We start from the raw sequence: 23,869 nt of genomic DNA, 5'->3' as shown, positions 1-23,869 counted from the left end.
TGTCAAATAGTGAAGTGGCAGTAGCAAATTGGTAGAAGGAATAGGAGAAAATGTTTAACAACAAAAAGAAATCACAGTAAAGGAATGTAAATAAAAATTGGATTTAGTTTTCTAGCTTTGGCCTCATTTGTTTGCATACTTGGCTTCAGTTAGCAGGGTGGTAAGTGGAATTCGTCATTTAAAAGCCAACTAACTCTTGCCAGTAGTTTTGTTTTTGCAGCTGTGAAATCATGGTTTTGTAAAATGTAATAATTCATTTAATAAACCTCGAGAAAAAACTGTCATAAAAGTATTAATTAAGAAATTTTGGAACGCAATTGTTGTCAGAGCTAGAGGTTTTTTGGGCATTCTATAAACTAACACTCATAAATATGGTTCACTACTTCAATAACAACTCTAGTTTATTTCTACCATTCTGCAATAGTTCTTGAAAAGTTTTTTTTCTCTAATGATTAAACTTGGACTATTTATTCTCTGCAAAAATGCTATATTATGCAACTAAAACTAACTGTTCCTTTCTACTTTACACATTTGATCTTATGCCCAGAAACACAGTTGAGACATCAGCAGAGTGCCAAGAACTCTAACTCACTGGCAAAATATTGTGATTTCTCAGATTTTTTATACCAGTACCTTCAGGCAGACTAATCAATTTCTGAGAAAATGGTTTTACATTTTCCCAAGTCATTAAACCATCTGGTATGTAACTGAGTGCACGGATCATGTTGTCAGCCTCTATTGTGTTGATGTGGCTGCTGTAGCCTGAAATGAATAACGTTAAAGATTGGAGGATGTGCAGTTCAAATTAGCAGAGCTACAACAATGTTGAGATTCTTCTAAAGGAGTGTTCAAACAAGATCAGCCCAAATAGCTAAAAAGACTTTTTTTTTGACACGGAGCTTCATAACTTTCTTATTGATGACTAGAATGTCATCCTGTAAAAGTGTGATGCTTCATTTTAGTTTTGCACAATACTTTCTATTTAAAGAAATACAGTCAGTCAGTCATTAAAGCCTTGGTGATCAATGATGGAATAAACTTGTCACAGCATCAGACAAACTGTATGTTCCTTAGCATACAAACCTAGTAAAATGCCAAAGATAGTGGCTTGCCAAGTTGCTAATGTTCTTTGAAAGAAAATATTTTGGACGCCAACACTATTCTAGTGTCCAGGAGTTCTATTTTCACTCTTTATTTGCGACAAAATAGTAACATTAATCAGAACAAAAACGTAAAACAAAATAAAAAGTGGTGAAACCGGCTGCCTCATTTTTCTTCAGCCTTTCTCACCATAACACATTAATAGGAGAGGTACTTTGTGGTATTATCGAGCCAGGCACTGTTCTGGGCACCTGGTTTCAAATCCCTCCAAGCAGGTGGTGGAATCTGAATCCAAGAACTGATTGTTAGAGGAAAATCCCATTTGGTTCTCTAATGCCTTTTAGGAAAGGAAACTGCTATCCTTACCTGGTCTGGCCTACGTGTGACCCCAGACCCACAGCAATGTGCTTGACCCTTAACTGCTCTCTGGGTAATTAGGAATAAATGCCAGTGGTGCCCTCATTTGTGATTTTTTAAAAAATCAATCTGATATATTTGCTGGAATAGAGGAATGATTTGCTCACTTATTTGGAGAGAGGCATCTTTTGAACAGTATTAAGGTTTACAAATCCCAAACATTGAATGATCCCATACAATTAGTCTAGGAACCCGAAAAGAATTAGTTGGCCTCAGCTTAACTGATTTTAATCAAATAGTAAAGTGGCAGTACAGCTTAATACTGCATTCATAATGCTCAATGGTAACAGCAGAAACAGAACTCAATGATCATACATGATTTATAGATGATAATATGATGAACAAGATGGTGATGATATATCATCAGGGTGCTTTCCAGATCAAAATACTTCCACGTAAATGTAGTCAGCATTGGGAAACATTAATGTTAATGACACATAACCAACATAGTGGTTATATTTAAGACTTTGTCATTGAGCTTCAGATATATAAACACATTAGATTTTGGACTGGAAATTACATAGCCCTGCTTTGGGTGTTGCAAAATCAGATAAAGATGGGCAACACATCAAAGTGGTTTATTTATCTCATCTGCATGATTTGTAATGTTTGTCTGGGCAGTGCGTGTGTTTCTTATTCCTCCACGGTGCCTACGTGGGGCAGGGGGCACTGTTTGCAGTCCTCATGGTTCTACTAACCTGCTCTTCTTATAAGCAGGCAGTCTCTTTTAAAGGGAATTTACACTGGACAATATTGCTGTACTTGAACTTACAACAAATTGAACAACAGAACATGGAGAGGGTTTCAGAGTGACATGTTACACAGAAAATAGAAAAGAAAGACATGCAATGTTTCTGTGGGGTGTGAAAGAGCAAAGAGGCCTTAAAAGACCACCATTGCAAGGGAATGGGAGTAGGTAGCCAAGGAGGCCAATCTCTGGAGTCTGGACCAAAAGACCTGGCCACAGTGCCACAAGACATCTAACGATCAACATCAGTGACTGCATCTTTCCATCATACCAGCTTCTCATGCTGCTCAATGCAGCATAAAATCCCACTCACCCAGCAGCATATCCTGGCACTCATGACTCACACTTATTATCAGACAACCTTATAAACCTACCAGTACTTCCAGCCTTCCACTTACCTCTCACTGGCTCCAAACACCTCCAACTGTGCACCTATGACAGGCATATCATGTGTTATTGTTGGCTGCTCCTTAGTTTGAAGATGAGAATGACTCAGGATCACAAGTTTTTGCCATGGGTCTTTATGATACAGTGTGCCTATTTTATATCTGCTGGTCTTATAACACATGGGGGGCATCATCCAAGAACAGTGTTATATAATGTCTGACATTCTGAGCCTCTCCTGAATAAAGCTGTGAGAGGGCCAGAGAACATTGAGAATAATAACACTTCTGCTTTATGCCCGTTCTTAGCTATCAGCTCAATCTCACCACGCTAACAGGCATGATGCAACTTGGTGATGATGTGCGTGACTATGTACCTCTGACCTCCCAGCCTAATTTCAGCTTTCAGACACCCAAGAATTGCACAGTGACAGAAGACCCAGGAAGATCAGAGGTAGCAACAGTGTAACAATAATAAGGAAACCCATTATTATATGGCATTCACAACTATCAGCTCAGATATTGGCACTGCATGTATCGCAGAGCACGTACAGAGTTGAGATCAGCATGAGTGAATCATGAGCTCCACTAGCTTGCAGACAGGCTAAAGGATGGCATACTTTGTCAGCTCATTAAAGAATGGTGTTACAGAGGTGTTCTGCCAGATTAACATACTATTAGCATACGAGAGAATGTTGATGAGCATGCACAGAGATGATACCTACATTGTTGTCTGGCAGCCAGCCAATCTGCCTCAGTCAGGGACCATGGAGGAGCCTGATTCCAACTTGGCAGAGGCCATTTTACAGATTTTGAGCCTCTAATTGCAGCTCCTCCTGTATCACATGGTCATCCTGCAGACCCAGAGCACTGTCCTTGCTGTTTCTATGCTTGTTATAACCCTTGTGTGGACAAGTTACTTACTTGTCTCCCCACAGCTCCCAACTCCCAACACCCTGACCGGTCAGAATGCAACAACAGCAGAAGTTACTTTACTTGCCATTTAAAATATTTCATTAATGATATATGGGTGCCACTAGATGGCATTTATTTACTTACTGCCCATCCATAGTTGCTCTTTAGAAAGTGGTGGTGAGCTGCGTTCTTGAATTGTTGAAGTCCATTCACTGTAGGCAGACCCCAAAGTTATTAGGGAGAAGGTTCCAGGACTTTAATCCATGGAATTCGGTACCTGGCCCTTTAAATAACACCAGTACACCCTGTAGCTTCATGTTGTTTGCAGATGAGAAATAAAAAGGTACCTTCATACAGGTTGCTCAAACGTGAGATCCATGTCTTATACTAGCCAGATGAGCTATGCAATTTTAGGACAGCACGGATTCAAGATCTTCTGGCATGTCCAGTGGTCGCACCTGTATCCTAGGAAGCAGTGGTTTGTCTCCACTACGTGAGTAGATTCGAGCTCTTTGTCTCCAGCCACTCTCAATGAATCAATGCCTACTGCTCAACAGTACCATTTAGAAATTTGTTTTTGACGTGTATTGTATTATTTAACCATTAGGATGATAAATTTTGAAAGGATGAGCACCACTTACTTTAATTAATAATAGCATGTGATATCAACTTACGGGCTGTACTGATTTCCTACTTGTTTTCAAAAAAATATCGAGGGCTTTGCAGAGGGGACATTACTTCACAGAAAAGGCTGTGAATCTTTGGGGTTCTCCACTAGAGCTGTGGATGCTCAGCTGTTGAGTATTTTCAGGTCATATAGCAGCAGGAATTTTGATTCTAACAAAATCAAAAGATATGGGGACAGTGCAGGAAGGTCTATCTGACATAGAAGAATAGCTATGATATTATTCAATGGAGGACAGGCCTGAGGGCCAACACCTTTCAAAATTATTGCAATTACACTTAATTCATGCAATTCAGACAATGCAACCTGGGGACAGTCAGAATGACAATTTTTTTTTACCATGATTTGGGCGTTTCCCGAAGTTCTTTCAAGACCGTAAGATTAAATTATATGAACAAATTACAAAACACCAAAGTCAATATATGCAGAGATGACAATCACTGCCAGATATGGATTCCTCCTTTCCCCAACCCCCTAAGAACTTAAACAGTCAAGCTCATTCCTGGCTCCTACAATGTCTACAGGCACCAGCAGGGTATGTTTAATTCTGCCTGATTGGTGAAGACAAAAGTGGTGTAGCTAAAATTGCACCGTTCTCCTTAGTAGGGCAGTGAGCTGCAGGTATAATGTTCTGGAGTTGTAGCCTTGTTGTAGTCAACATCTTCCAGCTGCCACTTTGCACCAAAAAATGAGAACCCATTCAGTTGAGTTGAATTCTGGCAGTTATAATTTATTGTGTTGTTAGCTCAAATTGCAGCATTAAACCACACAGCCTAGCTTCCTGCAAGGAGTTTAAATCTATCCTCAAGAATCTACACATGATCCAATTTTCACATGCAACCATAGGTTAAGGTAAACTTTAAATTTATCTTCACTAGAATGGCAAAACGCCCTACCCCAGAATTGCTAAACACCATGCTTCAATTAGCATATCTTGCATACCATCTCTCTTAATTCTCAGCTTTCAAAGTAGTCTGGCAAAAATTATTACTGGAACATAAGAAACAGGAGCAGAAAAAGCCCCCACCACTATTCAATAAAAAAAAGACCTGACTGCTCTTCCATTTCAGATACACCTTCTTCCCTTATTTTTGTATAGGATATGAGCATCACCAGCAGGACCAGCGTTTCATGATCTCTAACTGGCCCTTGAACTGACTGGTTTGCTGGGCTATTTCAGAGGTCAGTGAAGAGTCAATCACATTGCTGTGAGTCATATGTAAGCCAGACCAGGCAGATTTCCTTCTCTAAAGGACATTAGTAGAATGGAAAACATTTTACAACAATTGATTATAGTTTCATGGTTACTACTGAGACTAGCTTTACAATATGCACTAATGATTTAGAAGAGGGAACTAAATGTAATATCTCCAAGTTTGCAAACAACATGAAGCTTGGTGAGAGAGTGAACTGTGAAGAAGATACAGGGATAATTCAGTGTGTTTTAGACATGTTCAGCGAATGGGCAAATGCATGGCAGATGAAGCATAATGTGGATAAATGAAGTTATCCACTTTGGCAGTAAAAACAGGTGGGCAGATTATCTGAATGGCAATAGATTTGGAAAGGGGATGGTGCAACGAGACCTGACTGTCCTCATACACCAGTCACTGAAAGTAAGCAAGCAGGTAAACCAGGTGGTGAAGACAACAAATGCTACGTTTGTATTCATTGTGATAAGATTTGAGTACAGGAGCAGAGATGTCTTGCTGCAATTGCACAGGGACTTGGTGAGACCACATTTGGGTTATTTTGTGCAGTTTTGGTCTCTTTTTCTGAGGAAAGCTGTTCTAGTTATGGAGGGAATGCAATAATTTTTTTTACCAGACTGATTGCTAGATGGCAGAACTGACATAGGAGGAGGCACTAGAACTATGTTCACTGTAATTCAGAAGATTGAAGGGAGATCTCATAGAAACCGTTAAAATTATAACACGACTAGACAGGTAAATGCAGGGATGATGTTCCCGATGACCTGAGAGTCGATAACCAGAGTTGGAAGGCCAAATGGTCAACTCCTACTTATCTTCTATTTATTCATAGAATTCAAATTCCACTACTTTCCGCAGTGGGATCTGAACCCACATCTTCAGGATACTGAAATAGCCCAGACATTGGGATTACTAGTCCATGATATTTCCAATACTCCACCTACTCATTTCCATTTGTATTCAAGATCTGTCGCTCTGAATGAAATATATTCAAAAGTTCAGCATCTACAACTTCCTCAACTGGGGAATTCTGAAGTTTCACAACCATTTAAGTGAACAAATTGAACATTATGTTAATCTTAAATGGCTGAACCCTTATTCTAAGACTGTGACCCCAAGTTCTCTACTCTATTTTCCCAGCATCTATTATAACTCTAAATTCCTAAATCCCTTGAGAATTACATATGTTTCAATTAGATCACATCTTATTCTTCTAGAATCTGGGGAATATAGGCCAAATCTACTTAATCACTCCTCATAGAACAATCCCTCAATTCAGTAATGTCTAATGAATTTTTGTTGTATTCCTTCTGAGCCAAGTTTATCCTTTCTTATATTAGGAGACCAAAACTGTACACCGTACTACACATAAGGTCTCACAAAGGCTTTACACAATAATAGGAAGACTTTCCTCTAATACAGCAGTCTATTTGTAATAAAGGCCAACATACTGACATTCTGTACTTGCATTTTAACATTCTATGATTCATGAGCTAGAAATTTCAGAAATCTTTGTGAACCAATATTTCTAAATCTCCCACTGATTAAATCAGTAGATCCTCAGATCTGTATGTTATTTATTTATAATAAAATACTGTTCCCAAATTAGTGGGAAGATTTGCAAGCAAACCATAAATAATAAGTTATCTCATATAACAATGCAATATATTACTTTTAACATTTGGACTGAATTTTATCTATGTATTCTGAACCAATTATTCCCCATTCTTTATCCAATTCACTTGAAGCTAACAGTGGGTCATAACTCTACATGGGTAATTTTGACATTGTGCAATACACTTGATTTAAAAGGATGACATAAGATTAGCCATCCATTAACTATTTCTTCAAATCTTCACCCCCATGGATTTTCTTTTAGATTAGTCAGAGTTTAAATTATATTTACTGGATCCTGCCAAACCAGCAAATATTAAAAGGACAGGCTACTGTCTTTATTTATGAGTAGAGGAAAATCAAACCTTGCACTGTTCCTTTAACTTAATTCAGTTCATCATAGAATCCCTACAGTGTGGAAACATGCCCTTCGGCCCAACAAGTCCACACTGACTCAGAACACCCCACCCAGACTCATCCCCCTGTAACACACCTAATCTACACTTCCCTGAACACTATGGATAATTTAGCATGGCCAATCCACCTAGCCTGCACACCTTTTAGACTGTGGGAGGAAACCCACGTAGACAGGGGGACAATGTGCAAACTCCACACAGTCGCCGGAGGGTGGAATCGAACTCGGTTCCCTGGCGCTGTGAGGCAGCAGTGCTAGTCACTGAGCCACCGTGCCATTAAACAATTTTAAGAAAGTACAAGTGAATAGAATACATCCCTTGTCACTTCTACTTTTCAAAGTAAAACTGCATTTAGCATTAAAACTTAGCAGTTAAGGACAAAAGAAAGCTTATTCTTGCTTATTACATAGGTAACTGAATAGACCAAATGAATAATTCTTCCAAGTCAAGTAATTTTGGGCCGTGGTACCTAACATAGCAAATTGCATAAACTTGGATCAAGCCAAGTGGAAATCCATCCTCTCGGGAAGAAACCTTAGTTCTTTTTAGAAGAAGTGTTTTACAATTAAAGTAATTCCCTTTCTCAGGATACTCACCTATAAATTTCCCTTAAATTCAGATATTCAGCAGGTCAGAAATGCTGTTGTAAGATTTGAAGGCTTAATCGATTAAGAGGCTTTAAAGAGCTCATACTGACAAAAGCCAAAGTTACATTGACACTTCTGTAAAGATCACTCCCAATTCGAAACACACTAAGCTGATAAATATCAATCTTAAATGTAATTGAGGGGAAACACTTTGTGTGGCATTTATTAGATATTGGAAGAAATGGACAGCTGTTTTGGTGTTAGTGTTACCTGATCTTGGCCACACAAGTATGAAAAATGGGTGAAACGAGAGTAGCGTGGATCTTGCAGCTGCTCCCAAAACCTGAGTTGCAGGTTTTTCTTGTGAATTGCCTCTGGCTTTTATATAGCAGAAGCAGAAAATTTTCATTTAAAATTATTTTTTGAACTTTTATAGTCCAAAACAAATTCACAGAGGAAAAAAACAGGAGGAAGGAGAGATTGTTTCTCACATGGGAGAGGCCTGTCCGCCTTTTGTTGAATGGCAACGGCTCCGGAGAGAGGTTTTTTTCCTGTTTGCACGATGGAACTCTGAAGATTTTCTTTTTCAACTTGTTTGTTATAGATGCTTAAATGACAACAGGGATCAGCATTTCTTTTCTCATCGTAATCAGTAACAAATGCCAAACGTGTTCATAGAATCCCCATTGTGCAGAAACAGGCCATTCGGCCCAATGAGCCCACACCAACCCTCTGAAGAGCATCCCGCCCAGACCCATCCTCCTACCCTATCGCTATAACACTGCGTTTCCCATGGCTAACCAACCTAACGTCCATGGACACTATGGACAATTTAGCACGGCCAATCCACCTAGCCTGCACGTTTGGACTGTGGGAGGAAACCGGAGCACCCGGAGGAAACCCATGCAGACACAGAGAATGTGCAAACTCCACACATCGCCCGAGGGTGAAAATCGAACCTGGGTCCCTGGCACTGTGAGGCAGCAGTGATAACCACTGAGCCACCATGCCATCCATTCTCAGGTCCAGAGATTTGAAAGCTGTCTGATACAGGATTTGAAGAGCAGGCTTTTTTTTGGGTGATGGGAGTTTTAGCAAAGTGTTTGTTTTTTAAAAATATTTTAAATGATTAGTTTTTTTTTCTTTTGCATGCTTAAGGTTAAAATCTGTGGGTAAGGAGGGGTAGTTTTTTTTTTAATATCTAAGGTTCTTTTAAGAGCTGCTACTTTTGAGGTTTAATGCCACTGAGGGTGTAGAGGAGACACAGAGTGTGATGGTGAGTAGATTTAGAGAGGTGGTTACATGGCAGGATCAGTCAGATAGATGGGTTACTGTCAGGAACGGTAAGAAGGTTGTTCAGAAGTGTCCTGTGGCTATTCCTCTCTCAAACAGATATTCTGTTTTGGGTTCTGTTGAAGGGATAGTCTCTCAGAGGAAAATAGAAATGGCAGTCAGATTTTGGGCACTAAGATTGAATCTTATGTTAAGCAGAGTTTGTCAAGATTTAAAAGAATAATTGTTACAGGTGACAGCCAGGAGATTTTGTGGTCAGGTCGGTGAATCCAGGATAGTATGCTGCCTTCCAGGTGCCAGGGTCAAGGACATCTCAAAATGGTTGAAGCATATTGTCAAAAGAGAGAGTAAGAAGCCGCAAGTTGCTGTAAACATTAGTAAGAATGACAGAGTTAGGTGGAAAGGGGTAAGGCTTTGCAGAATGAATACAGGAGGTTAGGTAGAAGGTTAAAAAGCAGACGCTCAAAGATAGTAATCTCTGGTTTATTCCCAGTGCCACATTCTAGTGACAGTAGGAATAAAAAGATGATGCAGATGAGGTGGGGAGTTCCTATGTAGCAGTGAAAATAGAAAGACAGTTGAGGATGGTTCTGAATCAAAACAGAGCAAGTTAATTAGAAAGACAGACAAGAGCAAGTCAGAGAATGAGGGAACTCTGAATAATTAAACTGCATTTATTTCAATGCAAGGGGTCTTACAGGTAAGGCTGATGAATTCTGGGCATGTATGGGAACATGGGACTGGGCATCATAGCTATTACAGAAACTTTGAGAGGGAGGGACAGGGTTGGCAGCTCAATATTCTGGGTTTTAGATGTTATAGGAAGGATAGAAAGGGAGACAAGCAAGGAGAGGAGTGGCATTTTTGATGTAAGAAAATGTTACTACTGTACTTAGAGAGGATATTCTGAGGGATTGTCCAGAGAAGCTATATGGATAGAACTTGGAAATAAGAAAGGGATGATCACTTTGATGAGATTGTACTATCGGCCTCCCAACAGTCAGAAGGAAATTGAAAAGCAAATGCATAGAGAGATTGCAGGTATATGTAAGAATAATAGAGTTGCAATAGTAGGGGATTTTAATTTTCCAAACAATGACTGAGACTGCCATAGTGTTAGAGCTTGGATGGTGAAGAATTTATTAAATGTGTTCAAGATAATTTTCTTTGTCAATATGTAAACCTACCTACTACAGAAGGAGCAAAACTTGACCTTTTCTTGAGAAATAAGGCAGGACAAGTGTCTTCATTGTTCAGACCTTTGGTTATAGGAGTCGGGATGTCATGTTGAGGTTGTACGGGAAGTTCTGGGGCTTCTTCTGGAAGTACTGTGCAGTTCTGGTTGCCCTGCTGTAGGAAGGATATTCTTAAAATTGGAAAGGGTTCAGAAAAGAATTACTGGGACGTTGTCAGGAATGGAAGGTTTGAGTTATAAAGTTAGGTTAGATAGGCTGGAACTTTTTGCACTGGAGCGTAGGAGGTTGACAGGGATGACGTTATAAGAGGTTTATAAAATTATGAGGGAAGTAAATAAGGTGAACAGCAAAAGTTCTTTTCCCTAAGGTGGGGGAGTTCAAAACTAGGGGACATATTTTTAAAGTGAGAGCAGAAAGATTTAAGGAGCAGAGAGTGGTTTGTGTGTGGAATGAACTGCCAGAGGAAGTGGTGGATGCAGGTACAGTTACATCACTTAAAAGACATCTGGATAAGTACATGAATAAGAAAAGGTTTGGAAGGATGGGCCAAATGCAGGTAAGTGAGATTAGTTTGGTTTGGGAACATAGTCACTGTGGACTGTCTGTTTCCTTGCTGTATAACTATAAGTTAACCTTTCCTGTTGTGCTTAACATGGAAGGGCATAAATATCCAAAGAAAAAGGCACATACTAGTAACTCTTATACAAATTACAGAGCAAAATAAATATAAAGTGGATTCACTCTCATCGGAGGACAGTGATAAAGTTTCAATACTTTGCAAAATAATAATTATGAATTACAATTTTCAGAAGCTCTGACTTAAAGTGTTATGTAGAAATTTTGAAAGCAGGAGCATTATATTAATGGACTGAAAAATTTACTGAAAACAATAACAAGTGAATGATGCACACCAGTATTTTTTGCTTTTGTTTCAGATTTCCACCATCCAATTTTTATATTTGTAAAAATAGGGTACAGTAATCTTTAACATTATGACAAATATTAATGACTACTAATTAATCTTTTTGGTCCAGAAAGTGAAAATTTTAAGGATAGAGTCTCACTCCTTTAATAAGATTGTTGTTGGAATTTTAAAAATGTCGAATTTAAATTTGAAAACAGTTTTTATTAATTTTCCTTTCTGTCTGTTTCCCCTCACTTCAAATCAAATCTTTACCCCCTTTTATTTCTTTTCCTGCACTTGATTTAACATTCATTCTAATACGTCCTCTTTCTTGGTTCTTTCACTTTATTTCTCAATCCTTAAACCTCAAGCGCTAAGGAGATACCTTATTGGTGCCGTAATTTACCAATGTCCCAAATACCACGTTGCCTTATCATTATCATCTCATACTTCCAGCAGTTTACCGAGACAAAGAACATTTGAGCCAAACATTGCAGGAAAAGCTTTAACAGGACACATAGTGAATTGGTTCAGAGATAGTAGGAACTGCAGATGCTGGAGAATCTGAGGTAACAAGGTGTAGAGCTGGATGAACACAGCAGGCCAAGCAGCATCACAGGAGCAGGAAAGCTGACGTTTTGGGTCTAGACCTTTCTCAGAAATTTCTCCTTTCATTCTTTTGATGATCTTAAATTAATGGCAGTAGTAATTAATTTGCATTCTTTTTGGCCGTGTTTGTGGCTGCTGGAGGATGATCACCTGAGCTCTAGAACAGTAGTGGTGTTTCTCAGGACAGCACTTGCTTCATAAATGACCTTCCCTCCAACGCAAGGTCAGAATTGGGTATATTTGTTGATAATTATAGTTCAGTTTCACTTAACAATTCTTCAGATAATTAAATAGTTGATGTTTGGATTTGCCAAGACCTTGACAAATATCCAGGCTTTGTCATTCACATCACACAAGTGCCAGGTAATAACCATCTCTAACATTAGTGAGCCTAACCATCTCCTGGGATATTCAATAGAACAAATGAGTGGCTGGGTATTCGGAGTTGAATGGCTCAGCCGATGACTCCCCAAATCTCCTCCGTCAGCTCTGAGACACAAGGTGAATGTGATGGCATTTGTCCACTTGCTTGGATTGAGTGCAACAGTTACAGCACTCAAGCCTAGGACACAATTCAAGACAAAGCAATTTGCCTAAATAACACCCTTCCCACCATTTTCTTTTTAAATATGTAGAATTTTAAAAATAAACTATAAAGTTTCGTTTAAAAAAAAAGTTACACACTGCTATTCATACTCAGCTGACATAATGCACCCAAGCATCTGTAACGACTGCATCCTGTCACTAGTTCCCACTGTAGTCTCGCTGATTTCTCTACCTACTTCAGTTGATTAATAAACATCAGTTATTCAAATCAAACCTTACATCTCAGCCTTTGAAAAGAATTGGGTGGAAGGTACGTTATTTAAAAATATGTAGTTAAAAATCCCCTTCTCCACGTGAAAGTTCCAGGAAACACATGATAATCATGAGTAAAACAGATTGATAATTATTAGCACCAACACATTCTCAGCATTTGCAGGCACTGCTTTCACCTGCTAACTCATTCTAAGAATGAGATTGTTTTTCATGTATTAACATCTTGTTTTGCTAATCAGTATCTGTGACTATAGTTATCTATGTGCAAATTAGTAATATATTTCTAAATTATTGTTTAATTATGGAGATACTCAAAGTGCATTTTACATATTTAATCAACAGACATTCTAGTAAAATTTATTTGAAAATGTGTAACAGAGAAATGGAATTCTTTTCTGGTAACATTTTTACATGTAAATTCTTAAGGAACTTAGGAGAAAACAGGCTATTTTTTTCTCATCTGTGACTGTTCACTGAGCAAAGACAGGTACTGTGTCAGTTTTACCATGACAATAATTACAATTCCACCAAGAAATATACAAGAAGGCCAAAAAGACAAATGTAACATAGCATTAGACAAATCAAACCTTGTCAAGAGAACATTATTTTGTCGTCCTTCTGGGTCATAGTAACAAGGAAAAGAAATAGGCTGGAATTGCGTGCTATTTTCCGTAATAGAAGCTATGAGCATTTCAGTTTCTGCACGATTCTTACTACACTTTGTAGCACAGAAACACTGAAAAAGAAAAAAAGATGATTCATTTTTATCCTGTGAGTCTACAGCAAACATGATGATCAGAACAGCTACAACAATTTCGAACAATAAAAAGTTAAAGTTGCTACAGTCTTTGCAGACCACAGGGCAGCTCTCTCATTAGAGACAGAGAGATGATAGATGGTGGTTTAACTTGAGGGTCACCATGACGCAGATGAGGAGCGAGGTTGAGAAGGAGAGTCCTTTATAGTAACCTCAAATGGTGTGAGAATTGAACCCAAGCTGTTAGTATCACTCTGCATTGCGAACCAACCATCTGTCCAACTAACTGACCCTCTAGAACAATGTAGGTTATTTGCAAATGTAGAATTGCCAATCCAAAGCATTGTCCTAAATTCTGAAAGGAATATTAAGTTGGTAAAGCTGCTTTATGACTCGAACAGAACTGAAAACAAAAAATGCTGGTGATCACAGGAGGTCAGGCTGCATCCATGAAGCAAAAGCAAGCTAACATTTTGAGACTTGAAACGTTAGCTTGCTTTCTCTTCATGGATGCTGCCTGACCCGCTGCAATCTCCAACACTTTTTGTTTTCAGTTCAGATTCCAGCATCTGCAGTAATCTGTTCCTTCCTTATCACTAGATCAGACCAGGTGCTGGGAGGTCTGAACCACTTTCAGATTTGGAAGTCAGTTGAATGTTATTTTGTGAGCCTTAGATGCAAAATGCTGCAGCTTACCAATTGTTATAGGACATAAAATTATAGTGTCATACGTTGGCTACAGCACAGAAGGAGAATGATTCAACTCACTGGCTCTCAAAAACTTCCACACTTACGACAGACCAGCTAATAGTTCTGGTCCAAGGGAAAACCAATCAAATAATCATTCAATACCCTCTTGAATGCCTCAATTGACAATGCCTCCACCACAGTTCCAGGCACTGTTGTGTGAACATGTTCTTTTTCTCTCACGTTTGTTGTGTGCAAATCAATTTAAATCTATGCCCTCTTGTTCTCAGATTTTTTTTTTTAAGTACAGTAACAACTTCTCTCTATCAACTCAACCAAACACTCATGATTTTGAAAACCTCCACTAGATCTCTTCTTACCTTCTTCTCTCCGAGGAGAACAGTCCCAACCCCTCAAATCTACTTGTGTCTGAAATTTCTCATCCTATAAAATTTGTGTGAATCGTGCCTGCACTCTCACCAATGCACTTACATCCTTCCTACAATGTGGTGCCCAGAACTCCACACAATATTTCCACTTAGCTCTAACGGGTGTTTTATATAAATTCAACCTCACCTTTTTGCTCTTACACTCTATGCCCCTATTGATAAAACCCAGGATACTGCATGCTTTATTAACAGCTCTCTCTACCTGTCCTGCCACCTTCAGTGATCAGTACACATATACATCCAGGTGCATGGTTTGAATTCCATCTGCCACGTGAGAGACTGGGGTTTGATTCCTTGATGGGCATTTTAAGAGCTCTTGTGGCACAGTGGTAGGATCCCTACCTTTGAGCCAGAAGGCCCAGCTTCAAGTCCCACTTGCTCCAAGGAGGTAATAACATCTCTGAACAGGTTGACTGGAAAATATCTTCAAAACTTCCAAGTTTTCATTCATCCACACACTTTGAAACTGTTGTCTAATTCCAAGACCTAAATCGTTAGTATGTATCAGGAAAAGAAAGGGTCTCAATACTGACTCCCAGGAGACTCCAATACAAACCTTCCTTCATCCTGAAACATTTTCATTGACCACTACTCTCTGTTTCCTATTAATCAGCCAATGTGGCATCTATGCTGCTGCTGTCCCTTTTATTCCATGAACAATATTGTTTCTCCTAGATCTGTTGTACAACACTCTGTTGAATGTCTTTTGAAGTCCACATACAGAATATCAATAGCATTACCCTCACCAATGAACAGAGGAATATTGTACATGATTTTCCAAGCATTAAGACTGGAAATCTTCTGATATTTACAGGAAGTGTGAAATTAGACAGTTATGTGAGTTATTATCTATAAGTTGATTCCAAAATGGAACTAAAGCATCGTTACATTCAGTAAATAAGTTACCTCCATACCTCATATTACTTTGATTTAATCTTCACATATTTCAAGGCCCAGATCTCTTCACTGCCACACTACCATCCATCTCTATAAACCCCCAGCAACTTTGCCACTCACATTGTATTTGATTGGTTCATTATCATAGGAATGAAATTCCGTAATACAGTTCCTTACCTCCGGATTAAAGCGCACACTTTCGTGTGTGTGGTGTAGCAAAACCCTCGACCCTGTTGAGGATAGATTGACATATATTTGCACGCAAGGATACTCTGATGGCTTCCAACATTTTGACACGCAGTTGTGTATGCATTTCTTACAATTTGTAATTCTGGTTTCAAGGACAGTGCATGTCGATTCCTGTGTCCAAACACTAGGAATATGAAAGAAAACTAGATATCAGAACATGGTCTTCTTTTAGTAGGTTGGCTGTAATAAAAATACAGATTTAAGAGCCACATCGTTGTTCCAATCAAGCTTCTAGCAAATAATTGTAAATCCACTTCATCACTTCATTCTTGTAATCGATATTCAACACCAACAATTCCCAGGGCTTTTCTAAGTTAACCGTAAAACATGTGAAATTAAACTTTTACTTCAGGATTTATTGGTTCATTAAGAACTAAACAGTCATAGTTGAAATTTTCAATGATTTTTAAAAATCAGTCATTATGTATTCTGTGAATCATAACAAGAAACAAAATATTAGGCCTGAAATTTGACTCCTGGGTTAGGAATCCAGAATTGGAACAATTCCTGGCTCCACAAATGCAACCCAGAAAAATATGCCTTGGAAATTGGAAATCTAGTTCCAGGGGATCAAGTTTTACGAGAATCAAGGAGTGTGATGCCAGAAAGAGTGGAAACTGCTGGCTGTGGAGGCAGAACAAGGAGAAGGTCTATCACAGTACAACAGCATTCTATCAAAAACAACAAAAATGAAAACAAATAAAAGAAAAACTAGCCTTCCCAAAAACCTCTCACCTCCCCCATACTCATTCCTTATGCCCCATCTATGCCACCTCATGACCTCCAACTACCCTCCATGGTGCCTCATACCCTGTGCCTGCCTACATCCCTGTACCCATGCCTCATGCCAACTTGTTGCCAATTCATCCCATTCCATTCTCCCAAACACCACCTACCGCTACTGAATCCAACATGTCAACTCAGCATTCCACTGTGGTAAGAAAACTTAAGAAACTTAAGCCTGTAGTTATAAGCTTCAGGCTTATGTTCAGAGTAAAATTATTTTTTGACTGCTCCAATTTGTTCAAATATTTAAAGGGTAGTTTTGAATGCTCTTGTGACAGTTTCAATGTGTTAACGCAGTTTTTACCATAATAAGGTCCACTTTTAATAAACATTAACTTTCATCCCTGACCTAAAGTGCACTTGACCTCATCAAAGATGTCTTGTGTCCATATCGAAAAGGGTACTTAACCTCTCCAAAAAACTCTGACAGCTTTAGGTTGGATCTAAAGTACATAGGTCATGCTTTGGACATTCCATAGACTAAAATCAGGCAAGCCTGAGACAGCTGCACTTTAACATCTTCAAGTTAGAACATGTCACCATATTCCCTTCATCCCCATTATTATCCTCCCCCTCCCCTGTAAAAATGCTAGGTGCCATGATTAGAGGTCAGACATACAGATTTAGGCTCTGCATCTTTATGAGATAAATATTCAAAGACCTACCTTAGTAGAATGCCTAGTGATATTAGTATTGTCTCTTCGTTTGTGGGAAAATATCGCTCAGGATTGAACTTAACATGGAATTTTAGATATCATTTTATCAAACAAGATTTTCACTTTATTGTATTTCAGAAAAATGATATCAAATGCTGGATTTGCTTTGAGCATTTTATGCCTACCTCCACATAGTGATACAAAACTACACTGCCTTTTTAATCTTCGCTTCAGCATTTGCAATGCAAGCCATTTTATAAATTGAAGAAATTGAAAATATTTTGACTAATTGCAAAACTATGGGCAGAATATTCATGCCTCTGGAGCAATATGGATAACAGCAAGAAAGTTGGGAAAATATGAATGATAAAAAAAGCAACCTTAATATTTAGATTTTCTTCTTAAGCCTTAAAACGACAACATCAGAATCTTGCTACTGAGTGGCAACTAAATCCCACTATACATGTGCATCTCATAACTAGCCCAACAAGAATCATTTATACATCACTTCCAATTCTTCTCTTCTTCCCAACTTGTAAGACAGAGCAGGATCCTGGCGGTTGCAGTTGCAGATTGTGATGAAAGCCTGGACAAGCAATGGCCCTGCATAATCCATGGACACTGTCCCGCTCTACATTTAAGCCACATAAATCAGCATGGGCCAAACACCAGCCTCACCATATCATCACGCCTACTCTTAATCCAACTGTTGTCTCACTTCACCCCATCAACATTACACTTCAGAGCACAGGGACATGCTTTTAATTAATGTGAAGGCTCAGGAGTGCCATTAATGAAATTGTGTTCACTTTGTGATGTTCCCCATTTATTATCTGCTCACACCTCTAACATGGACATTGCTGCTTCTGGAATTCTTGTAGTCTTGATTCAAAAACAAATAGAATGTGGAAAGACAGAACAATTACATCATTTTCAGCAAGCAGTGACTGATTAATTTTGGTAGCTCTAAATACTTAAGACAGCTTGACATCCAAGAGTTGTACACCACCTAGTCCACATTCTCAGTCATAAGGTGGATGTTACTCTGAAATGTTGTGTGGCAGGCCCAAGCATAATCCCTGCAAGTTGCCTCAAGCTCGGTATTGTCCACATTAAAAGGCAACACTTTGGTTGGAGTAATCAAAGTTACAGGTCAAACATCCTTCATTTCTGAGGCTATTTACAGTCAAGGAGTCACTGTGAAAGATGAGCAGTGCTTGGCCATTCATTCATCATTAGTTTGTCAAAAGAGTCAGTCATCTTAGCTCCAGGACATCTCTGCCAGAGCTCATCACAGAGTATGTCCTAGGTCCAACAATCTCCAGTTGCTTCATCAATGCTCTTCACTCCATCATATGGTTAGAAATGTTTGCTGACAACTGTACAATGTTCAGCATAATTCATCATTCCTCAGACAATAAAATCTATGTCCAAATGCAGCAATACCTGGACAATATCTGGGTTTAGGATGACAAGAGGCAAGTAATATTTGCACTACACAATGCCAGACAATGATCGTTTCAAACAAGAAGTAATCTAGCCATTGCCTCTTGACATTCAAGGGAATTACCATTAACCAGAAACTCAACTGAACTAGCCATATAAATACCGTGGCTACAAGAACAGGACAGAGACTACGATTCTTGCCATAAGTGATTCATCTTCTAACTCACCAAAGCTTGTTCATTATCTCTAAGGTTCAAGTCAGGAGTGTGATGGAATACTCCCGACTTGCCTGGATAGGTGCAGTTCTAACAACACTCAAGAAGCTTGACACCATCCAAGACAAATCAGCCTGCTTGATGGGCATCACATCCAAAAACATTCTGTCTCTCCACCACCAATGCTCATTATCAGCAGCATGTATCATCTTCAAGATGCAATGCAGAAATTAACCAAGACTCCTTACCGAGCTCCTTCCAAACCCATGGCAATTAACATCTAGAAGGACAAGGACAGCAAATACATGAGAACATCAGCACCTGGAAGTTCTGCTTCACGTCACTCACCATCCTGACTTAGAAATTTATCACGGTTCCTTGAATGCCACTGTGGTGAAATCCTGGAATTGCTTTCTAAAAGGCACTGTGGGTCAACCCACAGCAGGTGGATTGCAGCAGTTCAAGAAGGCAACTCACTACCACTTTCTCAAGGGCAAATAGGGATAGGCAATAAATGCTGGACAAGCCAGCAATGTGGAAAATTGTCCAAGTATGTCCTGTACATAAAATAGACGACAAATCCAAACCAGCCAATTACCACCCCTCAGTCTACTCTCGATCATCAGTAAAGTAATGGAAATTGTCATCAATATTGCTATCAAGCCATACCTGTTCAGCAATAACCTGCTCAGTGATGCCTAGTTGGGTTCTGCCCAGGCCATTCAGCTCCTGACCTCATTACAGCCTTGGTTCAAACATGGACAAAAGAGCTGAATTCCAGACATGAGGTGAGAGTGCCAGCCCTTGACATCAAGGCTGCATTCAATGTAGTGTGACATCAAAGAGCTCTAGCAAAACTGGAATCAGTGGGTATCAGGGCAAACTCTCCTGTGGTTAGAGTCATATCTGACACATAGGAAGATGATCATGGTTATTGGAGGTTAGTCATCTCAGCTTCAGGACATCTCTGCAAGAGTTCCTCAGGGAGTGTCCTCAGCCCAATCATCTTCAGCTGCTTCATCAATGACCTGCCCTCCATCATAAGGTCAGAAGTGGGAATGTTGGCAGATGACTGCACAATGTTCAGCTCCATTCGTGACTCCTCAGATACTGAAGCAGTCCATGTCCAAATGCAACAACATCTGAGATCCGGACAATACCCAGGCTTGGGCTGACAAGTGACAAATAACATTCGCACCACACAAATGCCAGGCTACCATTATCAATAAGAGACAATCCAACCATCGCCCCTTGACATTCAGTGGTGTCACCATCACTGAATCCCTCACTATCAACATCCTGGGGGTTATCATTGACCAGAAACTCAAGTGGACTCACCACATAAACACGGTGGCTACAACAGCAGGTCAGAATAGGGAATACTGCAGCAATTAACACACCTCCTGACTCCCCAGAGCCCTACCACCAACTACAAGGGTCAAGTCAGGAGTGTGATGGAATACTCCTCACTTCCCTGGATGAGTGCAGCCCCAACAACACTCAAGAAGCTTGACACAATCCAGGACAAAGCAGCCCGCTAGATTAGCACCACATCCACAAGCATCCACTCACTCCACCACAGACGCTCAGTAGCAGCAGTGTGTACTATCTACAACATGCACTGCAGAAATTCTCCAAAGAACCCCAGACAGCACCTCCCAAATTCACAACCACTTTCATCTAGAAGGACAAGGGCAGCAGATTTTTGGGAACACCACTATCTTCAAGTTCCCCTCCAAGTCAGCCACCATCCTGACATGGAAATCTACTGCCTTCACTTTCACTGGGTCAAAATCCCGGAATTCCCTCCAAACGGTATTGTGAGTTAACACACAGCGGGTGGACTACAGCAGTTCAAGAAGGTAGCTCACCACCACCAGCCAGCGATGCCCACATCCCACAAATGAATAAATAAAAACATTTGAAGAGTGTATAAGTATATATACTACAAAAGTGCAAGAAACTTTCCAATGATGTGTTACCCATGCCACCTGTGTTCTCAGTAAGTTGGTGTACAGAAAGCCTGCCCTATATTTGGACCTGTTAGTCTGGAAGATTTGGATTCCCGGGAGAATTTGGGCTTCTCGGGCTCATGTTTCTGAACATGTCTTGCCCAGATGCAAGCTCACCACTACCCCCACCCCAACCTCTGCTGGAACATCTGTAAGCTTTGGGGTCACAGGCAAAATGAAGATGGACCTTCATAGAACCCAAAAGGATGGGGTTGCTTGACTTTGATTCTTAGTAACTATGGCTACAGCAACCGAGTGCAGATCTATGTGCACATCCAGCAGACATACAGTGTGCTGGACCTGGGTCCCCGAAGCAGTTGCAACCTCTTCATTGAGAGCCAGGCAGATACATGTCTGAGCCAGCATGTTACTGATAAGTTTAGTGTACCCCTGTATCCTTTGTTCCTGTTTACCGACTTCCTCTGAATAACTTGACTACTATTCCTGTGCTGATTTGTACATTTTCATGAAGACATTAATGGCTTAGACAATGCAATCATCTTCTGCCTGCAGCTGAGCAGTTGCCTGGTCTCCAGCAGCCCTCTGAATGCCTCATGGAGGCATTGCTTCCTTGACAAGCTGTGTGTGAGTGACGTGCTCACCAGATTGTGCCCCTGACACTATTTTTTTGAAAAAGAAGATTCGCTCACAAGATGTGAGCATTGCTGGCATTTATTGTCCAGCCCTAGTTGCCCTTCAGAAACTGTCTCCTTGAAAATCTGTAGTCCATTTTGCGTAGGTAAAAAACACTCACAGTGGAAAAATTCTGTTCTATGACGCAGTTACCATATTTTAATTAAAAATGTACAATAATTTAGCTTGTTTGGTTCAAAAATTGACAAACTATATTTATTAGCTCTAACATTATAAATCAATATACAAATATTTAATAAAATAGATATTTCTCCAGTACCTGTCTTTGTGGGATTGAACTAATCTCGATGCTAAAAGGAATGCAACCACTATCGAGCACACCAGCATTCCCAGGCCCAGAAATATGGCCCTGTCCTCTCCTGCTTTCAGGGCAGACACCATTTTACATTTCTCCAAAGCTTCACGTCCTGTTACTTTTTTATAATTTCTGAAATGCAAACAACTATGTTAGTATTGATTATCCAATATTCAAGTAAACGCTTGGAGTCAGGGCCATGCTGAATATTTGTATTATTGCCTGTTGAGCCACAGGTGTAGAAAGGCAAGTCCAGAGTTTTGGTTCACAACTGAAAAAGCTGATTGAGAATTAACACATCAATGAGACATAAGGAACGAAGTGGACAGAGACTCCAAGCAATCTCAACACAGGTTCCAGGATTCACCAACTGCTGACCTCACCAAAATATGCAGGGGAGAAGGAAAAGTCAGGTTATTGCAATAAGGTACATTTCACACTCCTACCAGAGGATATCGATACAGTTGGTGGGTGCTGAAGATGAGGGGAGGAAGAGTTGGATAACATCCCCTTTCCTCCCCGTCCCCTCTGACTGTTGTCCATAATGTGTCAAACAGTCCTCTTTATAACAAGCACACAAAATATAGCAAAGTTTTTTTGGGGTACAGGCCACGGAAATGAATCGAAATGCACGTTTCCCTCACTGTATCAGTTGATTTCTCTCCTCCTAGGCTGGAAATTAAGAAACTAAAAGCCTCCTCAACAGCCATTTCTTTCCTAATCTTGCTATCCTGATGTGGTGGTTGGAGAGGTGGTCAAAAGATGTGCAGGTTTGGTGGATCAGCCATGTTAAATTGTCTGCAATGTCCATGATGTGTAGGTCAGATGGATTAGACAAGGTAAAGGCAGGGTTATGGGGACGGGGTGGAGGCTGGGTCTTGGTGGGATGCTCTTCAGACAGTCAGTGCAGATTTGATGGGCTGAATGGCCTCTTTCTGCATTGTACGGATTCTATGATTATATGAGAGCCTTTGACGAACAGTGCTGAGGGAAACTACCAAGAAAGGCCGATTAAATCTAATTTCTGGTAGTTACACAATTATCCCCAAACTCAGTGATGGAGATGCCCAGCGCATCAGTGTAAAAGACAAAATGAAAGCAACTGCAACTATCGTTGGCCGGGAGTGCCAAGGGGGTGATTTTGCTCAGCTCCTCCTGAGGTCCTCAGCATCACAGATACTGGTCCTCAGCCAATTCAATTCACTCCACATGACATTAAGAAATGGCAGAAGGCCCTGGATACTGCAAAGGCAGGGCCCTGACAACAGTACTGAAGCAGTCTGCTCCAGAACTAGTTGCACCCACTGGTCAAGTTGTTTCAGGACAGCTACAACACTGGCATCTACCCAGCAATGTGAAAATTCACTTAGGTATGTCCTAACCACAAGAAGTAGAGCAAATACAACGCAGCTAATTTTTAAAAAACAGTTCTTTTGGGGGATGTTGGCATTGCTGGCTAGGCTAGTAATATTGCACATAACGATTATGTACTTTCTCGAACTGCTGCAGTCCATGTAGTTCAGGTAACACCCACAATATTGTTAGGAAAGGAACTACAAACTTTTTAACCAGTCAATTTCTGTGCCATCAGTCTGTTTGTGATCATTAACAAAGTGATGGCAAGTGTCATTGATAGTGCTACCAAGTGGCATGTGCTCAACATTAACTTGCCCACTAATGCTCAATTTGAATTCTGCCGGGGCCACTCAAGCCTTCTTCCAAACATGGACAAATGTTGAACTCAAGAGGTAAGGTTAAAGTAAGTATCTTTGACATCAAGGTAGTGTAAAAATGAGTGTAGCACCAAGGAGTCCAGCAAAACTGAACTCAATGGAAACTGGGGCACATTTTCCATTGGTTGGAGTCAT

The 23,869-nt window shown here is 40.0% G+C and overlaps 2 protein-coding genes across 9 annotated transcripts in view; one reads left to right on the top strand and one right to left on the bottom strand.

The window, feature by feature from the left end:
- The window catches only part of si:ch211-51h4.2, a 102,349-nt gene extending 99,231 nt beyond the window's left edge, over positions 1 to 3,118 (top strand). The window contains exon 8 of the mRNA XM_048604599.1: positions 2,959 to 3,118. Coding sequence (XP_048460556.1) covers positions 2,959 to 3,118 — 160 coding nt within the window. The remainder of the gene's footprint in view (positions 1 to 2,958) is intronic.
- A 10,122-nt stretch (positions 3,119 to 13,240) lies between these two features.
- The window catches only part of si:ch211-247n2.1 (calcium-activated potassium channel subunit beta-2), a 55,307-nt gene continuing 44,678 nt past the window's right edge, over positions 13,241 to 23,869 (bottom strand). For 6 of the 8 annotated variants that reach the window (XM_048604461.1, XM_048604464.1, XM_048604462.1 and 3 more), the window contains 3 exons: positions 21,966 to 22,133; positions 15,866 to 16,061; positions 13,241 to 13,634 (listed from right to left, as the gene is read on the bottom strand). In XM_048604461.1, coding sequence (XP_048460418.1) covers positions 13,344 to 13,634; positions 15,866 to 16,061; positions 21,966 to 22,133 — 655 coding nt within the window. In that variant the 3' untranslated portion in view covers positions 13,241 to 13,343. The remainder of the gene's footprint in view (positions 13,635 to 15,865; positions 16,062 to 21,965; positions 22,134 to 23,869) is intronic. The other 2 variants (XM_048604467.1, XM_048604468.1) reach the window with 1 other exon arrangement.

The sequence above is a fragment of the Rhincodon typus genome, chromosome 13 (assembly GCF_021869965.1).
Source record: "Rhincodon typus isolate 14 chromosome 13, sRhiTyp1.1, whole genome shotgun sequence".
NCBI classification, from domain to species: domain Eukaryota; kingdom Metazoa; phylum Chordata; class Chondrichthyes; order Orectolobiformes; family Rhincodontidae; genus Rhincodon; species Rhincodon typus.
Note: the sequence above shows the minus strand (reverse complement) of the source record. Positions and strands in the feature narration are given on the sequence as shown.